The following is a 22,187-nucleotide window of genomic DNA, read 5'->3' on the forward strand; positions in this document are numbered from 1 at the left end:
ACAGGGATAATTAACCTCACATCCTAGAGGTAAGGGGCGGAGGCTACCTGAATTCTTATCTTAGAAAGGTTTGTCTCTTATTTATTTATATTTGTGTGGTGGGCTTCCTGAATATACTTTAAGTCATAGTTCAACGCTTTGTGTTTTGGTTTTTTGCTCAGATTTTTCCGGCTTTGGCCACTGAGAGTCACTTCACGCTGGCTCTTGTGCCCTTTGACATGCTTCCGTTCTTTTTTTTTTTTCTTTCTCCTTTTAGTATCTTTAATAAAAACCAGGTCCAAGCAGAATGGCAAAAATCTACACATTATTTTGTAATTGACATGCTTCTGTTCTTAAGCTGAATGGAAGGTAGATGATGGAGAAAGGGGAGGAAGAATTGTTGGGAGAGGGAGGTATATCATCAGGTAGGTGAGGGAATAGAATCTGGGCCTTGGTGGTGGTGCTGATGGGAGGATCTTCAGCCTTAAATTGGAGCCTTGACAGTTAATTATAGTATCAGGAAGGATGAATCCAGGTGTTGTTAGAGTCAAGTTTATAGTCACTGAGTTAACAGTAAACACACTTTTTCCAGTCACACCGAACCAAATGGATTCTTACAGGAGGATAAAGGGTGTTGCAACATTGCACAGAGATAACAAGAGATAAACATGTAGTAACTAACAGTTTCCAAGTGTCTGTATTTAGCAAAATAAAAGGTAACATCATAAGAAAAGTAATAAGTGGGCAACTTCTTAAGTACATTGATGAGTGATTAAAATGTATGTAAGAAAAATGCCATATAGCATTATTCAGGGAAAGGAGAAGACCTGGATATGAAGCTAAAATAAATATGTAGGACAGCCCCTTTCCCAAAACCTCAGCCTGGTGGGAATACTCTTAGACTTCACGGTAGAAATCTGTGAAAGTGGGAAGAAAATCAGTCTTGTCTGAATGAAAAGGCAAAACTCTTAAGGAATTAACTTGAGCAGTCTTGAAAGACAAGTTTATTGATGAATAAGGTGAGTTAATTTGTGAAGCCTCAAGATTTGGTTATGTTTTTAGTGGATCAGAAATAATGTGCTGGTGAGATACCTTGGGGAAAGAAGGAACCTCATAATAATGCTGTCAGAAGTAAAGTGGACCACACTGAACACTGCCTGAAAACACTGAGTTACAAACCTTAGTGTTCCTCACACTGAAGATGAAGAAAATTCACCTGATTGTGAAAGACTGTTTAGTAATTGAATTTTCAATTTAAGCTTCAATAAATGATTGGTTGAATGAAAAAAAAAATTTAGAAAGCAAAAAAGAGAGAGAGATCTTAGTGTTGCACTCAGAACAAAAAGTTTTGTACCTACCTCCAAAATGAAACTCCTGTAACCTGTTATCCATGCCATCATCAAAGGCTGAGTACCCCCAGCTTGAATGTAACATGAAGTAAAATTTGGTTTAATGGGTGTGATCCTAGTGGTAGATTTGTCCGTGATACTTGATTCTTATCTATGTTCTGGAGTCAAAGCCAGATTTGAATTTTTACTTCATGGCACCTGCATGATCTTGGACATATTCTTTATGCCTTGCACACAAGTAAGTATACAGCAAATGTTGGCTGTTAATTTTACCCTCCACCTATGTCTTCAAATATTTCATGTATACTAATCCTTAAATGTGTATACCCTCTTTTCTATAGCACCAGATCTGTTTCTCTACCTACTTGTATATCTCCTTTTAATTTCACTGTATCTAAATTCTCCCCAGACTAGTCCATCAAAACTCATGTATTTCACATTGATAAATGGCATTATCAGTAACATGGGAATCCTCTTAGATTTCTCGTTTGCCTCCCCACTCCAAACCAAATTGGATTTACCTAGAACAATTCTTAGCCTTCCAACCCACACTGCTCCACTACTCTTGCCACTGCTTTGGTTTACGGGCTAAGATGTTGCCTCCTAAACAGCCTTCTGGCCTCCAGTCCTGTTTGGCATTTAGTGGGTTTTCCAGAGCATTTGCTGAATGATCCTGTTATTCCTAGTATGTCTCTGCAAAAGTATTAACTAATTGGTTAATTAGGTTAATTAGGAATTGATAACGAGTACCTTTAGAGTGTATGATTCTTAAACTAAGTGCAGTGGGGTGCATCATTTGCAAAATAAGCAATAAGTTTAAAAATTAGCCTTACTCTTCCGGTGTAGGAGCAAGTAATATTGAGTTCAAAATAGTTCAGTGTGTATTAAAATGCCATCTTACAAATTTACTTAGGCCTTTAGAACAGTAAGCATATGATGTACTAGTTAAACCATATTTAATAAGTATGGTTGTTTTAAGGCCTTAAAAGCTTTTAATAGAAGAAAATAGCATAGAATATTGATAACTGTACCAGTGAAGTTTATTGGCAAAAATGATTTGTACATTTATTAGAAAAAGTGTGTAACTTACGAGTTATTTCTTTGCTCATTGAAATGAAAACCTATAGAATGGAACTGTTTTGGATGAAACAAGTCTGATGTTTTCATTATATTAATCCTCTTAGTGACTTTACCTCTTTCACTTAATAAATACTTCACATCAGAATTCCGAGCAGGGAAGATAAATCTGCCTTCTTGTAATTTGAAAAATGGCTGTTAGAGCTTAAGAATGTTGATGTGAAAACTAGAGACCATGATTAGAGAATATGAAATACTTGCCCCTTTGTAAATGGTGTGATTGGAATTACAAAATTGCATTGCCCTATGTTACACTGTTATTAATACATTGGAATCACCAAAAAGGAAGTCAAAAAGTGTTTAGTTCATTCTCTACTAGAAAAAAAAAAAAGACCACATAAATGCTTCTCCGGCTACATACTCAGTGCTGTAGCACTTGTACTAAATCCTAGGATGGAAAATGCACTGAGAGAAGATTGGGACATTTCACTTGTAGTTATTTCAGTGTTTTCCCCAGTTAATAAGAAAATGAGTTTAAATCCTTTTAAGTCCTTGAGTTTAAATTCTTCTCACCAAGTATTCCATATCAAGATCTAAACAGAAATGAAGAAAATCAGAGCAAAACTGTTCTTAATCAAATTGCTTAAAGCCTGTGATGAAGAAAAAAAGACAGCCAGAGAAAAAGACGTTTATACAGAAACAATGGTAAGAATGATGGCTAGCATTGTCAGAAGCAATGCAAACTGGAGGGTCGTGCAGTATCTTTAAAAGTACTGAAAATCACTATCAGCCTATTCTATATTTACTCTTTCAAAAATATAAAGATAACCAACTTTTCAGCTACTCAAAAGCTGATGAAATTCACAACATACCTAATTAAAAAGTATTAAAAGATTTTTTGGTGGAAGAAAACATGAAAATTGGGTCTACACTAATAGCACAGAAAGTGCTACATGGCTAAATCGTTTTTTTCTTACTAATTTAATCTCTTCAAAAGGTAATTGACTTTAAAGCAAATATATTTGTGAGACTTATATACAAGTAAAATACACAGCAAAAATAGCTCAGGTCAAGAGGCGAGAAATGGAAGTGCACTACTGCAAGGTGGTTATACATGGAACTGGTGTACATCTCTTGAAGTTGGTCTGATATGTGCTATAAAAGCAACCACTGAACCTAACCAAGATGTTACATATGCTTAAAGAGGGGAGTCACAAATACTCCACACAGGAGGCAGAAAGAAGAAATGTGACAGAAAACAAATAGGCATGTAGGTTTAAACTCAACCATGTCAATGATTGTGTTAGATATAACTAATCAAACACCCCAAATTATGAAGTAGTGATTGTCAACACTGGGTAATGCAAGATCTTTATGCTCTTAAAAGAAACCCACTGTAAACATAAAGACACAAATAGGTTAAATGTTAAAGGATGAAAAAATAAAAGAAAACTGGACTGGTAATATTTCAGAAAAGTAGATTTGAGAGCAGAGAATACTAGGGATAAAGAATGTCATTTCATAATGTCATTTGATCACAAAAGCATAACGTATATGTATTAGTCTTCAAAATATATGAAGCAAAAGATGGATAGTACTGCATGACAAAAATAGGGAAATCCATGATTAGAGAGTAGACTCTTCTCAATGTTTGTACAGCAAGTAGGAAAATCAAGAGATAAAAACTTGCAAAACAGTCAACTTGACCTAATTGATACTCATAGAACACCCTAACAATAGAATACATGTTCTTTTCAAATGCACATGGAACATTTATGGAAATACACTACCTAGGACACAAGTACATACTGTATGGCTCCATTTATATGATGTTCAAGAACAGACATTGTGATAGAAGTCAAGACAGTGATTACCTCCTGGGGCACGGTGCTGGTTATTGACTGAGTTGGGGCACAAGAAACAGAAGTTGCTAAAATTGTATATATATAAATCTGGATGGTAGTTACAACTCTGTGTGTATGTTTTTTAAAAAATCACTTCTATACAATTAAGATTTTGCACTTCACTGTATGAATGTTATACCTCAAAACAAAATAGTACTCACCTAGAAATAGAAATAACTTAGTGGAACAGAAATAAGAACATATAGAAAAGGATACATGCCTATATAGGAATTCTAAATAACTTCATTTGGGGAATAATTTTGGATATATAGAAAACTTGCAAAGATGATAACAGAGTTCCCATATACCCCTACACTGTTAATATCTTGCATTACCATAACACATTTGTAAAAACTAAGAAACCAATATTCACACAATACTGTTCACTCCAGATTTTCTTTGAATTCCACCCGTTTTTCCACTAATGTCCTCTTTCTTTTCCAGGACCCAGTAGAGGGTAATACATTACACGTAGTGAGGTCTCATTTTCTTCTGGTCTGTAACAGTTTCTCATCCTTGTTTTTCATGACTTTAACAATCTTGATTACTGGCCAGGTATCCTGTAGAATGACCCCCACTGGGGGGTTTATGACTTTTTTTTTTTTTTCGTGATTAGACTGGGGTTATGGGTTTTGGAAAAAGTACTACAGGAATAAAGTGCCCTCCTTATCACACCATACCAATGGAGGTGCAAAATACCCTTATGACATTGCTGGTGATGTTAATCATCACTTGGTTAAGACAGTGTGTGCCAGATTTCTCCTTTGTAAAGGTACTGTTTTGTTTTTTCTTTTCATACTGTGTTCTTTGGAAGTACAGGCATACCCAGAGTTACTGCAGGTTTGGTTCCAGGCCACACCGTAAGAGAGCGAATATCAGAGGAAAACAAGTCATATGAATTTGGTTTCCCAGTGCATATAAAAGTTATGTTTATACTATACTATAGTCTATAAAGTGTGTAATATCCTTATTTCTAAAAAAAATGTACATACCTTAATTTTAAAGTACTCTTGTTAAAAAAATACTAAGCATTCTCTGACAATGTGGGGTTGCCACCAACCTTCAATCTGTAAAAAAAGGCAGTATCTGTGAAGCTCAATAAAGCAAAATGCAATACATACATGAAAGTCATGAAGTCAAGCATACCACCAAGGGAGGAGGGGGATTATGCATCACTTTCTGGAGGGGGGAGTATCTATAAATATTACAGAGGTTTGCTGCTGCTTTCCCATCTATTTACTCCATAGTTTACATCAGTATGAGCTTATGTATATTTTATATTTGGATTGTATTCAATATTATATATTATGTTGTTCAAATTATTGCAGTTGGCCATTGGGAATTCTTTCAGGTTGGCTCCTGTGTCTCTTTAACATACCATCATTCTTTTGTCTTTTGAACATCTCTTTAATTTTTGGTAATACAAAAGCTCTAAGCTCATCTTGTATTTTCCCTGCCACAGGCATAAATCATCCATTCGTCCAGAGACTCCTGGTTATTATTATTGGAGAATGATGTTTAGAAAACAAGATCTAGATACTAAGCTATACAGAAATTTAATATATGACAAAATGGTATTTCAATTAAGAGAGGAATTATGATTTACTTAATAAATGGTGCTAATTATCCATACGATAATCCATCAGAAAACAAAGTTAAACTTTCACTTCATTACTATTTGCTAAAATGTAAAAATTTAAATCTATTTGGTTAAATATATGAATATTAAAGCGAAAATATTCCAAAATGTTACTTGGGTGTAGGAATTAGGAAGAAGAAATCTTAACTTTCTTAAGCAGCAATCCTAAAAAACATAAAGAAAAATATGAACATTTTTCTGAATGAATTTTTTGCATATGGTAATATACATGACACAAAAAGTAAAAACGGAAATGATGAGGTAGGAAAATGGGAAACAGGCAGTATCTCTATCCAAAGAGTTCCTGCAAATTAATAGCATAATAATAGTCTAATAGAAAAGGCACGAAGATCAGTTAATCAAAGAGAAAGCTAATTAATAGATGTGTAAAAATGGATTTAACTTCATGAGTTAGGGATACACAAATTAACAGCAAAATATATTTCACTCAAATTGTAAGTATTTTAAACAGTGATAGTATATAGGGCTGGCAAACAGAAAAGCAGAAACTCATGTATTTTGAGTGATTATATCTTTTAGCATAAAAAAAATCTGAAGGAATACACCCCCAACCTGTTTATAATGGTTGATTTGGGAGTGAAAATAAGGAGAGGTGTAGAAGATATTGTTAACCACTTAAAATGTAATCTAAATGCTGTTTAAACTTTTTTCTTTTGCTTATTTTATTATACTAAACATAATTTAAAATGATAAAATCAAGGCAAGTAAAAACAATTGTTGTAGATTAGGTAGACGATGTTAGTGACCTCAGCCAGGGTGGTAGCTGTGGAGATGGAGACAAGTGAATGTATATGAGATATATTTCGGAATTAGAATTAATATAACTGGATGATGTATTGGAAGACAGAGATAATGGAAAAAGAAGACTTAGGGATAGCCATTGGATTTCTAGCTGGATTTCTAGGTGGATGGTATTATTATATACCGCAACGAGGAAGACTCAGATAGAACCAGGAGTGGGGAAGAAAATTTGAAGTTCCATTTGAACATATCGAGGTGTCAATGGGCTATCCAAATGGGATGACAAACAGTCAATTGGATATAAGAGGCTGGAATTCAAAGGAGGAGTATTAGCTGTAGATATAAATTTGGGACCCATCAGTGTATAGGAGTCCACATCTAAGGATTTGTCATGTAAAAATAAGCCCCACAAATACACACCCAATCTGTACAAGAATGTTATTGTATTACTGCTGCTTATAGCAAACGTTATAAATAATCCAAACATTCAGAAAGAATTTGTTAGATTATTCTTGGTATTTAGGAAGATTGTGAAGAATTTCTATGCACGTATTGTTTAAAGTTTAAAAACAAAAGACAAAAAAACAAGTTACAAGAATGCCTCCAGTAACGATGAGACAGTAAAGAAATCACAAGGATTTTTCTCTTGTTTTAATCTAGAAGATTTATCATTTTAAGATTAAATGTAATAACATTTAATGTATGATCCATTTTGTGTGTGGTGTGGGATAAGGTTTATGTTCATTTTTATTTGCATACAGGTATCCAATTTTTCCAGCACCATTTGTTGAAAAGACTTTTCTGTATTGAATTACCTTAGCAACTTTGCTGAAAATTAATTGAATTTGTATTTATGTATGTATGTGTGTATATATATCTTTGTAACTATACATCTGTTTATGTATCTTTATACCTCTATCCATCTGTACATATATAACAGATATCTAGCTACATATCTGTATAAAGATACATGTACTGTTCAATGAAATAGTTTATTTAATCTATCTTAGTATACTATTCCATTGAACTGTATGTGTATCTTTATGCCAATATTACACCGCCCTGTAGATAACAATTATAAAAGTCTACTTAAAAATTTAAAAGAATGATTTAAATTCACCAGAAGCATTCAGAAGCATACAGAAATGGGAGAAAAATTAATCTCAAAAATCTATAACTGAAAGGGGTAAGAATGAAGACCTACTGGCCTTTTGAACTGGAGTGATGCCCAATCCTCATGACTATATCATGGGAAATAGCAGTGAAGAAATTGCAACCTTACTGGCAAAAAGTGCCAGAGATAGGAGTTCAAGGCGAGAAAAATCACTGCAAATTTAAATAGGAAATCCAGGCAATGAGAACCACAGGAGAAAATGAACTAGAACTTCTGTCCAAATCTACATCTGACACAAACTATGCATGAGTGAGGGAATCCCCCTGAAATCTGGTGGAAATGCAAGCAGAGGCCAGAGAAGAATCTAGTAAGAACAACTGATCAAGACTATATCCAGGACTTTGATGCTTTGCTTAAATGATCACATTCCCCACTGTGTGCACCTTTGGTGGCAGAAAGCTGTAGTTTTACAAGCTTGAAATATCAGGGCATAGCCTGAAGCTGGCGGAAGAGCTGGAAATTAGAGGAGCTTCCCTATGAACAAAGAAACCACAGAGGGGATGATCCCCATCACCGACTGACCAAAAAAAATTACTGACCAAAAATTAGGGTAGATCAGTTCACAAGAAACCAGCCTGAAAGAGCAGCCACAAAAACCATGAGAACAGAGCAGAGACAGCAGCAGCTGCGTATCACAGGAGAGAAAAAGTTGGCATTTTTAAATCCAGGCTCATTAACTGTCAAAAGAACCCCACCCCCACCCCACCTCCACCAGTCAATAATCCTTAGGGGAGAAAAATGGAATCCGCAATCACCACAGTATATGAACTTCAATGTCCAGTTTTCAATTAAAAACTAGTAGGCATATATATAAAGAAACAGGAAGAAAAGTTTGGAGAAAAGGGAGTCAATAGAAAGCGACTCAGTGTACCCAGATGTTTAATTTGGAAAAGACTTACAGCATCTCCTTTATTTTGTTGAAATGTTAATTATAATAATATTTGAGTGCTAAATCTACCTTGGGTTCTTGAGATAGATCTTATTTGATCATAAACACTGTACATTTTTTCCAGTTTTTCATGAAAACTGTACATTGTTCTTAAAATTGGGATTTTATAAGATCTTACCTCCATGGCAAATCACAAAAGCCATTGAGATTAGCATTCTTTTGTTATTTTGGGTCAAAAAAATCAAGAGTTTCACACTAAAATATGAACTCCATAAATGTAGAGACTTGTGTGTGTTTCTTTTGTATCCCTAATGACTAGCATAGTGTCTGACATAAAGTAGATGCTGAGTATTTATTGAATGAATGACTAAGAAACATGCTGAAATTAGTAGTTTACTCCAGGGAATAAGAATTGCAGGTATTTTGAGGTAATCAAGAGCCTGATTCTGTGAAACTATTAATCTTTTTTTGTAAATTCATGGCAATTTTAAAATATTTAATAGAAGTTCAGTTGAAGTAAATAGAATAAATTCATCAATCCTAGCTAAGTATTGATATATGTTATGAATTTTTAAATGTAAGATACAAGAGGGGTATAATTCAATTTGTGAATTAAAATCATTTCTAAGACATAGATTCAATTAAAAATATATAAGGGGTGAATACTTATTTTAAATAAACAAAGTTTTCGAATATGTGGTCTTTCAATTATCTGACTCTATAACTTTAATCCTCACTGGTCTATTGATTCAGCAGACACTCAGAGAAGGAAAAAATGACCACAGTTATGTATTAATGAGTTAGACCTCTACAAAAGATATCAGAGGTCCCCCAAGCAAAGCATGTTGTTTGTCGTTTAGAAATTATGCAGCATGTTACCAATCGTTTGGTCACTAGAGGGTGCTAGTGTTTCAGGCCAACACAATTCAGTTTATTTTTGCTCTAACATCAAAAAGCGCCAATCCGAATCCAACTGCCAGCCTTCTATTCTGTGATTCCTCAGATCCCCCAAATTACTTGTTTACAAAGTGAATAGCTGCAAAGCAGACACCTTAGAATAGGACGAATCAAAACACTGAAAGGAGGAAAATGTTACACAAAAGATCTGAAATGCAGCACCTATAACGCATTGGTGTGGAGGTGAGTAAGAGGGTAACGTTCATTCTTGGATACAATATGTCCTTATGCTTGGAACTTTTAGGAAGTCTAGCTGGCTTGCACTGCAAGGGGAGAAACAACAGTTTCAGAGGTCAAATAATCATAAATAAAAATGAGAATACTTTTTGATATAGAGATCAGCTTTGTTTCTTTGCTGTCTGAATCATGAAAGGTTTTATATTTTAAGATAAAATATAGTCACACTAAAATTACATTGCTGTAACACTAAATTTTGATATGTACTTCTACCCCAATGCTTTGGGTAAAGCTTGTATCTAAGAATACCATCAAAATTATTGTACTTTTCAACTGACATTTTCCCGAGTATCGGTTTGAAAGTAATTAAAACTAATAAGACAAAGGTTTGGAGAAAGATTTAAAAAGTAAACCATTTCACTGTTCCTTCCTAGCTGTTGTTCTCGATAGAAACATGACATTTTAAAAGAGAAATAAAATTCAAAAGTGCAAAAAAATGTGAACAGCAAAACACAAATTAAAATGAAAGTGATGTGATTAAGGCATGCTGTTAAAATAGAATTTAAATTACTTTTTTTCTCCTTTAAAAACTATATAACCCATAATGATATTTTTTTTCAAAACAACAGCACAGAAAGAAAGAACTCAGGGGAACATATTCCATTCCCATTTCCTACCACTCACTTAACACCCTGTAAGGATATCAGCTAAGCTCGGAAAGACAAAGAACTGACCAAGGCTTGCTCTGAAAGTCAAGCTGAAGTCTGAGAAGTGGTCTTCATAGTGCTATATGATTAGGTCTAACTTCTTAAATATGAGGAAAAATGAGGTTTGTAAATCATTTAAAACATCCTTTCATTTCTTGGACAAGATGAAGTGGCAGAAAAACCAGGCCCTCCCTATATCTGAGAACAGTTGATCTAACCATTGATTTTCACCTGTGGAGAGTGGTTACGGTATCCACGTAAAGAACACTGTGCTTCAGATAAGAAGACGGAGACTGGAAAACTGATGCAAGACTTCGGCACATCTTTTAACTTCATGGAACCTTAAGTTATCTCACTTAAAAAGGGGAGTAATAATAGCAACAGAATCTTGAAGGATGTCTGAAAAAAATGGGAAAGTGGTTGTGAAAACATATAAAATATTGGCTTGAATATAAAAGGCACTTATGCCCATTATCACTAAATGTGAAGACCTTCATAACATCTAAACACAGCTTCCAGTCCGAATTTCATAGGAATGGGGAAGGGGTGGAGAAAGATGGTTGGCGGCTTTGTAAAACTTTGCGTCTTTCCCCCGCCTCCTCTCATTCCAGCTCCCAGAGGCAGGAAGGCAGCCGCAGAAGAGCTAGTGAAATAGTGACGTAGTGAGGTAACGAGTGGCGGCCACCTGCCTCTAGACACTTTTTGCCCCAGCTGACTAAAAGAAAAAAAAAATTTTAAGGAAGAGGAATATTGGGGGGGGTGGTTGGAATTTCTTTATTTTTGAATTTGACCATCCGATTTTATTTTGTTTCCCTATACTTATTCGCTTAAGTCTCGAGGCACTGTTCGTTTTATAGTTTCACTGCGCCCCTGAGGACAGAGGACCCTGGCCTGCCCATGACCATTCTAGAGTCCCGAAGTAGAAAGGCGGAAATGTTCGTGCTCATCTACGCGGAAGGAGAGGGGTTTGCCTTGATTGCTCAGGGTCAGGTGAGTTACACTTGCCAGGGTTACAAAAGAGCTTCAGGAGGAGGGTCTGGTCCTGGCACAAGCGTCTGCGGATCGAGGAGGAAGAGGGAGGGCGCTCAGGTCCGCCTTGGCAACTCGCCTGAGGTCGAGTAGCCCAGTGAGACAATTTAGCCCCCGCCGCCTAAGGACGCGCCTCTGGCAGAGAACCGGAGACCGCGCGGAGCCGGGCAGGACGGCCTGGATGGGCGTCCGGTCCGGCCAGGAGCTGGGGCATTTCGAGAGGAGTCCTCCTGGGTTTTTTTTTTTTTTTTTTTTCCCCCAGCCCAGGCGGCCCCGGCAGTGGTCACGCAGCAGCCAGAGGAGGCGCTCAGTGGCTTCTGCATCCTCCTCCCACCGCACTTTGGCCCACACCCACGGGCGCCCCGCCCCCTCAGGCTTATAGAAGGGGCCGGGTGGCTCCGCACGCCTCGGAGCTGGACGCTTCTCGGAGCCGACGGCGCGGCTGCCTGCGTGGCTTGAAAGCCCCCGCGCCGCCGCCACCGAAGTGGCGAAGTGAGGCGGCGGCTGCGCCCCGCATCATGGAGGGCAGCCCAGCCGCGGCCCCAGCCTCAGCCCCAGCCCGGGTCGCCACCGACAGCCGCCGCCGCCGCCGCCGCCCGCGCCCCGTCTGCTGGCTCCCTTTGCTGCTCTCAGGGCGCCGTCCCCTCCTCACCTCGAAGACAACATGAAGGAGACCCGGGGCCACGGGAGCGCCCCTTTCTGCATGCGCCTCAACCACTCCTACCCGGGCATGTGGGCGCCCGAGAGCTCCCCCGAGGCGCGGGGCAACCTCACGCGCCCCTCGGGGCCGGGCGAGGATTGCGGCTCGGTGTCCGTAGCCTTCTCGATAACCATGCTGATCACCGGCTTCGCGGGCAACGCGCTGGCCATGCTGCTCGTGTCGCAGAGCTACCGGCGCAGGGAGAGCAAGCGCAAGAAGTCGTTCCTGCTGTGCATCGGCTGGCTAGCGCTCACCGACCTGGTCGGACAGCTGCTCACCAGCCCGGTGGTCATCGTGCTGTACCTGTCCCACCAGCGCTGGGAGCAGCTCGACCCGACGGGGAGTCTGTGCACCTTCTTCGGCCTGACCATGACCGTCTTTGGGCTCTCCTCGCTCTTCATCGCCAGCGCCATGGCCGTCGAGCGGGCGCTGGCCATCCGGGCGCCGCACTGGTACTCCAGCCACATGAAGACGAGCGCCACCCGGGCGGTGCTGCTGGGCGTGTGGCTGGCCGTGCTCGCCTTCGCCCTGCTGCCGGTGCTGGGCGTGGGCCAGTACACCATCCAGTGGCCCGGGACGTGGTGCTTCATTACCACCGGGACGGGGGGCAACGGGACTAGCTCCCCGAGGAAATGGGGCAACATTTTCTTCGCTTCCGCCTTTGCCTTCCTGGGGCTCTCAGCGCTGGCCGTCACCTTCGCCTGCAACCTGGCCACCATTAAGGCCCTGGTGTCCCGCTGCCGGGCCAAGCCCACGGCGTCGCAGTCCAGCGCCCAGTGGGGTCGGATCACGACCGAGACGGCTATCCAGCTTACGGGGATCATGTGCGTGCTGTCGGTCTGCTGGTCGCCGCTGCTGGTAGGTAGTTCCAGGGTATGGGGAGTTCGGAGTGGGCGTGCGCGATGGTGGGCAGTGGAGACTGCTGGAAGTGGCAGCGCCTGCTGGGGTGTGTTTGCAAGCACAGAACTTTGGAGAGGTCTCTGCCTGCGCTATATTGTTCGCGGCCTCAGAGTTGAATTCCTCACTTACTTGCTGAGTCCCTTCCAGTTGCCAGGCGTCGCAATGGTCTCTGATCGTGCACACATGGAGACTACAAGTCTGCTCACAGTCTAATCGGAGAGAGTTAAGAGGATACCAAGGTGTCGTTTCAGTGCTTGTGCAGAAATGGAGGTTTCCCCGGGGTGCATTGGGAGCATAACTGTAGCCCGGCGCTCTGGGTTTTCTCCTGATTTCAGATACCTCTCGCACATGCAGTCAGTTCTCAGTCTGCAGAAGTGCTTTACCTGTGACCCACCGCTGACAGGCACAGCGGTCTTGCAGCCTCCGAGCCACTGCGACCTCTCCAGGCGCAGCCTGCGCTCGCCTTCCTTGCAGGCTCGCTCCTGACCGGAGGCTGGAAAGTGAAGAGTATCCTGCCGCTCCGCCAGCCTCAGCCGTTTGGGATGCTGCTACACCCTCTAGGAAGTGCTTGAACCCACAGTCAGCCAGTGGGCCCTTGAGATCTGGTAACTCTCTTTGAGCCAGCTTTGCTAGTCCTTGTGACAACCCCACCGGGCTGCGGTAAGGCCAATTCTGGTCTAGCAGATGGAGGTTTCTGCACTTTTCAGCTCCTCACAGGGACCTCAGCCCGAGAGCAAGTGATGTTTCCACATGCTGCTTGTTTAACACCTGCTCTTACATTGTGCTTTCCAGATTTTCCTCTGCGGTACTTTTAGCTAGACATTTGTGTAAGTGCTGTTTACTAATTCCTGATGAATGGGTGCTTTTTTTAGGCCCCAAGCAGCCTGGCTTAAAGGAGATGTTGCTGAAAGAGCGGTCTGGTCACTGTGACAGTGTTATAACAGATTACGTATTGGACCTGGAAATGTCTTAGACAGATGTGGAAAACTCCTGAAACCTATGGCACAGTTTTCAGAACCCACCCACGTATAGTTTTTTCTTTTTCAGTCATAGTAAAATATACATCACATAAAATTCACTATTTTAACCACTTGTAAGTGTAGTTAAGTGGTGTTAAGTACATTAACATTGTTGTGCACCATGTATACTTTTAAATCCCTGGTATTTTATAACAGAACCCTAGTTCCCTTTTCCATCCCACCCTCCCTTGCATTTGACAACATAGCTATTCCACAATATCTGCATTTAACTGGGTAGTATATTTAGAGCAGGAGTTTTGGCTCCCAGTCAGTAACATGCGATGACAAGGAAAGTTATGTTAGGACCTCACTGCCCACAAATTGTTGTTCCTTCTCAGTTCTGCATTCCGGGAGCTAGAACTCAGGCTGATGTCATGACCAGGGCTTATCAAAACCAGCACTCATTTAAGACATAATTATGTTTACAAGGGAAAATGGTCAAACAGGAGGGGGAAATTTCTAAATAATAAGCACTGTCCTAAAGTGTAATACTTAACATAACCTTAAAGGCCAGCAGAGCCTCTGAATTTTTCACCGTGGTCATTTGAGTCCCACATGTTTGAGTCTGTTCTATCATACTCTTTGTATCTATACTCTGTATATCCTAGAAAAGTAAATCATATGAATAAAATGCTTACTCATGCAGTTATCCAGACTTTTCCTTTTTTCTAGTGAGAGAGAAAATATGTAGTGTGTTTTTTATTTCAAAACGTTGATTGCAATACCATGAGCATGGTGGCCTTAGGAAAACTTTAGATGAGCTCTGAAAACTGCAACCTAGGATCATCAAACTCACTCTCTTAATCTTAAGAAAGAGTGTATTTAGAACTTACTTTACTTGCTTTCAGTTAAAATCTGCATTTAAAAATATTTATTGGCTTGCAGCATTTTATTGATTCAGTTCTCATAAAAGCATTAAACTTTAAATTGAACATGTGATCATATCAAAGAGGAGAAATTCATGGTTTCTTAACTGCGTTTTTATTTAAGCTAAAGGGAGTTGTTTTATCTTCTCTTTTGTACACCACTGAAATTAAATCTCCCGCTATCTTCAGAAAGATCGACAGTACAAAGTTGGAATTATTTCAAAGGAAAGAAACTGGCAACACTACTTTCTTCATAGGTTAGGGAATTATAAGAATGAAAACACTAGAGCTTAGTGAATTGAATTTTCAATGTATGAATGTTGAAGTGAGAGACTGTTTTTCACACCTTTATCCTAACTATAAAATGCAGATTCCCTATTAGCTTTTTCTAAATTGGGCACAGGATACTGATCAAATTATCCAAACTCCTTACTTAAAAGGACCCTGAATATGTCTTATCTCTGAAGACTATCATAACTATAATAAAATTCAGTTGTCACTGCTGAAAAAGTTAGCAGACAAGAGATACCATAGTAAGAAAACATCCCGACTGTTACAAATTCCTGCTATATAAATACTTAAATAGAGATTTATTTATGGTGCAAAAAAAAAAAGCTTTTTTTACTTTTTGTTTTCCTAGAAACTTGTAAAATAAAATAGCAGCTGTGAAATTAAGTGAGACTACAGTGGGAAATGATATTACCGTGATCGATGATCTGCAATTCTTCGTGGATATTTCTGTGAGGCTTCAGTTTCTGTTGGAATCAGCCAGTTGACTCAACAGTGTCATCTGTTTGACTTATTATTATATTTTTCATGAACTACACTCACCAAATAGTCCAGTTGTTTGACAGAAGAGCCAAGTTTCCGCAGAAATAACCTGAGGGTGTTGTTCAGAGGAAACCGTGATCACATTTTGTACTTTTGTAAACCTCACACTCCCCAAACAGGTAGATGTAGCTAACACTGTAGTTACCTTCAAACTAGTCATTATAAAGCTAACTATCAACATTGTGAAAAGAAAGGCATGAGGAACAAAGTTTCTCATCTACAGCTTTGGAACTGGATAAAAGTAGCCTTAGAAACTTTTGCCTTTAATCTTGAACGAGCAAATCTCCTGCTCAATGTCCACAGATGCCGACAGAGATGCTTCAATTCAAGGAGATAGGATCTCGCAATACAGATGGAATGTTTTTTAAATTTCAGGAATCACTGATATATTTTGACAAACGAAATTTGTCATAAATATACTACATGTGATAAACATATGCAATAGACTGTTTTACAGAAGTAATGCTGCTCTATTGTATAAAAAAGTGTTATTAAATTGCTAATTTTCTCTGCCTGTAAAATTTTGCCCTGTTCAGGTTGTTGCTTCAGGGAAAATGGTGAGACATATAAATCGACATTATAGGGAGAATCTTCCATAATTTGTTTCTATAAGAATTGAGATTATTCAAAATTCTTTACTTTTTTTGAGCTTATTGCAATACATTTTAAGCACTGTGAAAGGGGTATTAAGTAGACTTATTAAAAACTAGTCAAAGAGTTATAATCTGTTCAGAGAAGCAGAATTCCTACATCTAGGAGTGAAACAATTTAAGGACAACACAAGATAGGATGTAATTAATAATTCCCTTGGCTCTGGGAAGAGATTCATCTGAATTTGTCAGAGTAGACTTGCAAGAAGAGGTGGGATGGCTTAACTTGACCTCACGGCTGACAGCACATGTATCCAGGAATCCAGCTGATGAGAACAGAGGGTGCACCTTAGAACCATGAGAAGAATGGTTTGAAAAGGTTCGTGGGGCCAGACTGAGGTCAACAGGATGAATGCAGGATAATGACTGTGTTCTTTTGCCAGTAGGAAATAGAGCCTCTCTTTTGGCTTTTTGAATAGTGGAGAGAGTTTTAAAAAGATTGGCAGCACTGTAGTGTGTGGATAGACTTGGACTGGAAAATGGGAAAGTGAGGTCAGATAGGACTTGCTTCTGCCAGTCGGGTAGGGCCTCAGGGAAAGGTATGGGAAGAGATGAGTCACAGGAGCACAAGAACTAATGCTATTAGAAATGGTGGAGTTAAGGAATGATTGAGTCAACAAACATTTCTTACACATCTACTATGTCCTGTTCATTGTGGTAAATCTTTTCACATACATCACCTCAGGCCATAAGATTGCCACTACATTATTCAGACGAAGAACTCAAGTATAAAGATTAGAACCAGATTTCTAATTCAAGATATCTGACCCAGAGTTTGTTTGCTTGTTTTTATTGAAGTGTAGTCAGTTACAATGTGTCAGTCTCTGGTGTACAGCACAGTGTCCCAGTCATGCATATACATACATATAGTCGTTTTCATATTCTTTTTCATTATAGGTTCTTAAAAGATATTGAATATAGTTCCCTGTGTTACACAGAAGAGATTCTTTGAAATTGATTTTTATATATAGTGAGCTTATTTTTAACTTTTTGTTGGTGATTTGTTTGTTCAGCTTAGAGGCCGGGAGTTCTAGTCCTGGTAGTAGAAACCTAGCATGTAATGTATCCGCTTATCTGCAAAGCACAAAAGTAGGGCTGATAGCTACCTAAGGTCTTTTTCCACTTGTTATCCTCAGATTCTCTTATTTGGGAGAATCATGGTTCAATGAACCAGAGTAAGAAATCTGGGAAGGAGACTGCTGGTCAACTGTTTTTTGTAAGGATGGGAGCTCCTGAGGGACTAGAGCTTTTGGACGTGGTACATAGGGAGATGACAGATCTTCTAAATTATATATCCAGAAGCCAGTATCACTTGAAAATTAATGAGATAAATCAGGGCTTAAAAATGCAGATTTTTTTTTTATTTTGAGTTTATCAGAGAGAGCCAAGAATTAAACAGTTCTTAAGCCATCATATCTGAAGAAATTCACATGGTCTCGAGTTGGGGCATAATTGTGATTCATTGACCTTTCTCTTTTGAAAAAGCTGTAGAGGTCAATAACTCAATTATGAAAGTTTCCATAGGGTCAGTTTTCTGGGAATAACACTCAGGGATATGCACTGCAGGCATGACTGATGATTTGATTGTATGAGGGAGCTGAGAGCTGGTAGTGAGGGGCAGGGGGTGTCGTGTTTCAGTTTTTAGTCCTGGCCGTGCCATGCAGGGAAGCAGGGGGCAGAGTCCTCCCTGAAACGCCTTACATACGTGTAGCATTTTTACAACCCACCAGTGTTCCACATTCATCTCATTCATGCCTCACGACTCAAGATCTGCAAAATTCTGCAAGTCACACTCTGACTCCCCCCTTTTCCCTCAATTCCTTCTCATAGAGGGAAGTAAGAAGTTTGTGTTTCAATTCCCGCTATGCTTCTTGAGGATTATTATTTGGCCCCTCATGTCCCCCTTTTCCCTAGAAAACTCCAATTATCGTAGATTTAAAAAGGCAAGCAAACTAAGAGCCTAACTCTTCTTGGGAGCCCTCTTACACCTTTTCTCCCAAGTATAGATCAACATTTTACAGTAAACACAGTAATTCATTCTTACACAGACATGGCAGTTGGACAGCATGCGACTTCTTTAAGGGGAGTGAGGCACACACACACAGAGGGGAGTGGCATTGTGGACGGAAATTCTCGGTGACTCTGCTCTCTTTACTCAGAACACTTCTTTCTCCATCTTCCCACCTCACACTTCACCCCTCAGTCGTTCAGCAGAGCTGGGGAGCAGGCACCCCTCTTGAACTGGCAGAGATCTCAAGTTAGCAGTCACTTCCTTAGTTAGCAGCCTTCCTTGGTCCTCTCTAGGCTTGCTTGGGTTCTCCAGCCCTTTTGGTCCCGCAGCACCTACCTTGCATTTTTCTGTCTTGGTCTGAGTCACACTTCACTGGACATATTGGTTAATTGACCTCCTGAGCACAGGTCCAGTAACCATCTTGTGCATTGTTTTTTTTCCTTGGAACTATCATAATTACCTGCCATACAAAGTATGACCAGTACATGCTTATTGACTAAATATCTGAGCATGTAAATCAGAAGACAGTGTCTAGTCCCAGTGACATACGTAATTAATAGTGTGACCTTAGAAACTTTACTCAATATCTTTGTGAACTATTTTCGTTTTCTGTAAAATAGAAATAAAAATACCAACTTAGCCTATTTCACAGAATTGTAATGAAAACCAAGAGAAAGTTATATGAGAATAATTAGGACTATTTCTCCCATGTTAGGAATACTGCTATGATGTTTTACTGGAGGCTCATGTGGACTTCTTGCATTCAGATAGACCTGACTCCCAGGAAACTGGAGAAAAGAGACAAGTGATGTTTCACAGCTTTATTAGTTACAGTTAACTGGGGATAAAAAAAAAAAGTGTGGTAGAGAATGTAGCTTTTCAGAAAAAAATTAAGTAAGAAAAATGGGGCATAAATTTTTACAAGGTATTATAATTCATCCCTCCTGCCCTCCCCTGGCACCATTGCTCTCTGTGTTCTCTCAGCTCTGGAATCCTTTCCCCTCAGGGCTGCTGCCAGTTAACCCTCCAAACCTAAACACGCTGGCTCCCAACTCGCCCTTCCCTTCTACCTGCAGGAGTGACCACCACCTGGTGCTCTGCCATGGGGCTGGAATGTGTCCCCCACCTTTCCAGTCAAGGATTCCTCTGTGCGCTCAGACCTGTCCTCGTGTAAAGGTTTGAGATGGGTTAGTTGTGCATCGTAGCGGCTGTCCTAGGTCAGGTCATTCTGCAGGCTCCTGAAGGGTGGAGACTGGGCCTCGGTTGTCCTCATCTCTTCACAGTGGTTCAGGAATGCACAGACTTCCACCAGGGACTCACAGCCCAGAAGTGAGTTTACACGAGCCGTAAATCAGACCAAAGTGTGAGAAACACAGAGTTGTAAACTGCCTCACAGCAAGACCAGGTCCTGACAAGGCAGTAAGATTATTCCAGTCTGTGAAGAGCGCAGAGTGAGACTTTCCCAGCCAGGGGCCCTGCCAGGCAGCCTCTGGGGTAACATTGACAAGGACATTTCAGTGGCTGATCTTGGCACTTATTCAAAATCTATGTATTATTTTGCTGCTCCTGATTTTTATGATAGGCATCTGAGGACCATAAATCTAAGAATGAAAGATGGTGGCAGAGATAGAAGAGGAGGCTTGAGTTTTCATACTTTAATTCTGTTGGAAAGAAGAAAATTAGCTACTAATTTAGGTAAGAGTCATGTAATATAAGCACCAAATAACACTGCTATTTTTAAAAATCTTGGTAATACAAAGACAAAAGGCCAAGTTGGAGCTGGAAGCCTGTTTATTCTAAGCAATTATTGATCCAATAAAAATCAAGAACGAGTTTAAAAAAAAAACTTTTTGCTAACCCTTTGATATTTCCTGAAAGTAGATTTGATCCATCTTTTTGTCCTTCTTTCTGAATACTTAATGCGCCCTTTTCTGTGGTTGAGAATATGCTGCTGTTAGTGTGATTCATGGATTTAGGAAAAGAAGTATGTGGTTAATGCTGAAAATGCTGAAAGAGAGATTATGAAAGATATGATGTGTTTGGGGGAATTCACCAGACCGTAAAAGGGAGCTTTCACTGTGGTCTCGATGTATGAAATTTCCCTGATAACATCCTGCTACCAGCCACCCTGTTGGGGTCAGGAGCACGCACATCTGTCTTCCCCTAAGTAGACAAGTGCCTCGACAGTCCTAAGGCACAGGTGGCAGTTAGTGAGCATCTGGCTCTGTTTCCTAAGAAGAACAAAAGAGAGTGACTGAAGAAGTAGGTGAGGGTCATAGAATAAGGCACTGGATGGCAAAGAGATGAGGGTTCTTGTCTTAGCTTTTCTATCACATGATAAAAGTCACTCTTTCTGGTTTTCCGTTTCCTCATCGGTAAGATAAAACAATGATCACTCTAACCTTTCTTTTGGCTCTGACTTCCTGTGGCTCAAAATAGATAAAGTCGTCCCTTTTTGGACATACTATATTACATGCGTGGAGGAAAGTACCCAAAGACTTCTTAGGAAAGTCACAGAAATGTATGCAAGTGGAAAGAGTAGATCATGCATCCTTTTATGCAATTATTCTATAAATACTGAGTGCTCCGTGCTTGCCACTCTGGTGAGTAGTTGTGTTGGTGGTTACCTAGCTCTAGGGGATTGACATTCCTTGTAGAGCAGGGTAGTCTGTGCTGTACTTGGTAGTCTTGAGAGTAAGCCAGACTTGCTAGCTTCTTCCATGAAGCTTTCCAGCCCCTAAGGTAGACTGACAGTGAAGAAACCATCATTCCAATGAACAAATGTACCCACTCTGATGGGTCCTTACCACGGTTGCTCTCACGGCCACAGGGTGCAGCTGCTTGCTGCCGGTTGGGCTAGTCTGGGCAGAAGGGCAGTGCTGGTCCACTGCTATGAAGCCCTGATGGAGCCCGTCCAGGCTGTAGCCGGTCTGTACTCAGATGCCATCATTCAAGGGCACATTAATTCACACCCATAACTTCAGCCATGAAGCCCAGCAGTAATTCCCTGGAGCATGACCGCTGTGCTAGTGTCTAAGGACCCAGAGAGCTGCTGCCTCAGGCCCAAACTGTCTGGAACCAGCGCTCCCCCATGGGTCCTGAGGCTCTGGGTTGTACTCAGATCACCTCCTCACTTCAAAGAGAAGTTTGTCCTTCTCTTTGGTGCATTTTTTTCCTTTATAAAGCCTTTCCATGTCTTTTCCCTCTACTGAATGTAGCCAAAGTCACTCTGATCTGAGTTTCATGGCTTCAGATCTTGGGAGAGGAGGTTACATTTCTTGATCTTTTTTTTTTTCCCCGAGAAAGCATGATGGTCTGCCTCTTCCCAAGTGACCAGCAATGAATACCACGAGTGTTCTGTTGATTTTCTTTTGTGGGACCACACACATTTCCACTATGTAAACCTACTCATTTTACATTTACCAAAGTAAATGTTTCTTACTTCTGTAACCTCTGTGTCACTGTGATTTGCTCTGCCCACCTGAATAGAGAAGTAGTGGGCAGCTTCTGGCATCCCCTTACATATATCACTAAAATAATGGGTGTGTTAGGAGGGCAAGGAAAAGG

The 22,187-nt window shown here is 40.1% G+C and overlaps 1 protein-coding gene across 3 annotated transcripts in view; it reads left to right on the forward strand.

The window, feature by feature from the left end:
• The first annotated feature begins 12,044 nt into the window (after positions 1-12,044).
• The window catches only part of PTGER3 (prostaglandin E receptor 3), a 75,680-nt gene continuing 65,537 nt past the window's right edge, over positions 12,045-22,187 (forward strand). For all 3 annotated transcript variants that reach the window (XM_006205337.4, XM_072974200.1, XM_031683484.2), the window contains exon 1: positions 12,045-13,201. In XM_006205337.4, coding sequence (XP_006205399.2) covers positions 12,308-13,201 — 894 coding nt within the window. In that variant the 5' untranslated portion in view covers positions 12,045-12,307. The remainder of the gene's footprint in view (positions 13,202-22,187) is intronic.

This window comes from Vicugna pacos, chromosome 13 (genome assembly GCF_048564905.1).
Source record: "Vicugna pacos chromosome 13, VicPac4, whole genome shotgun sequence".
Taxonomy (NCBI): domain Eukaryota; kingdom Metazoa; phylum Chordata; class Mammalia; order Artiodactyla; family Camelidae; genus Vicugna; species Vicugna pacos.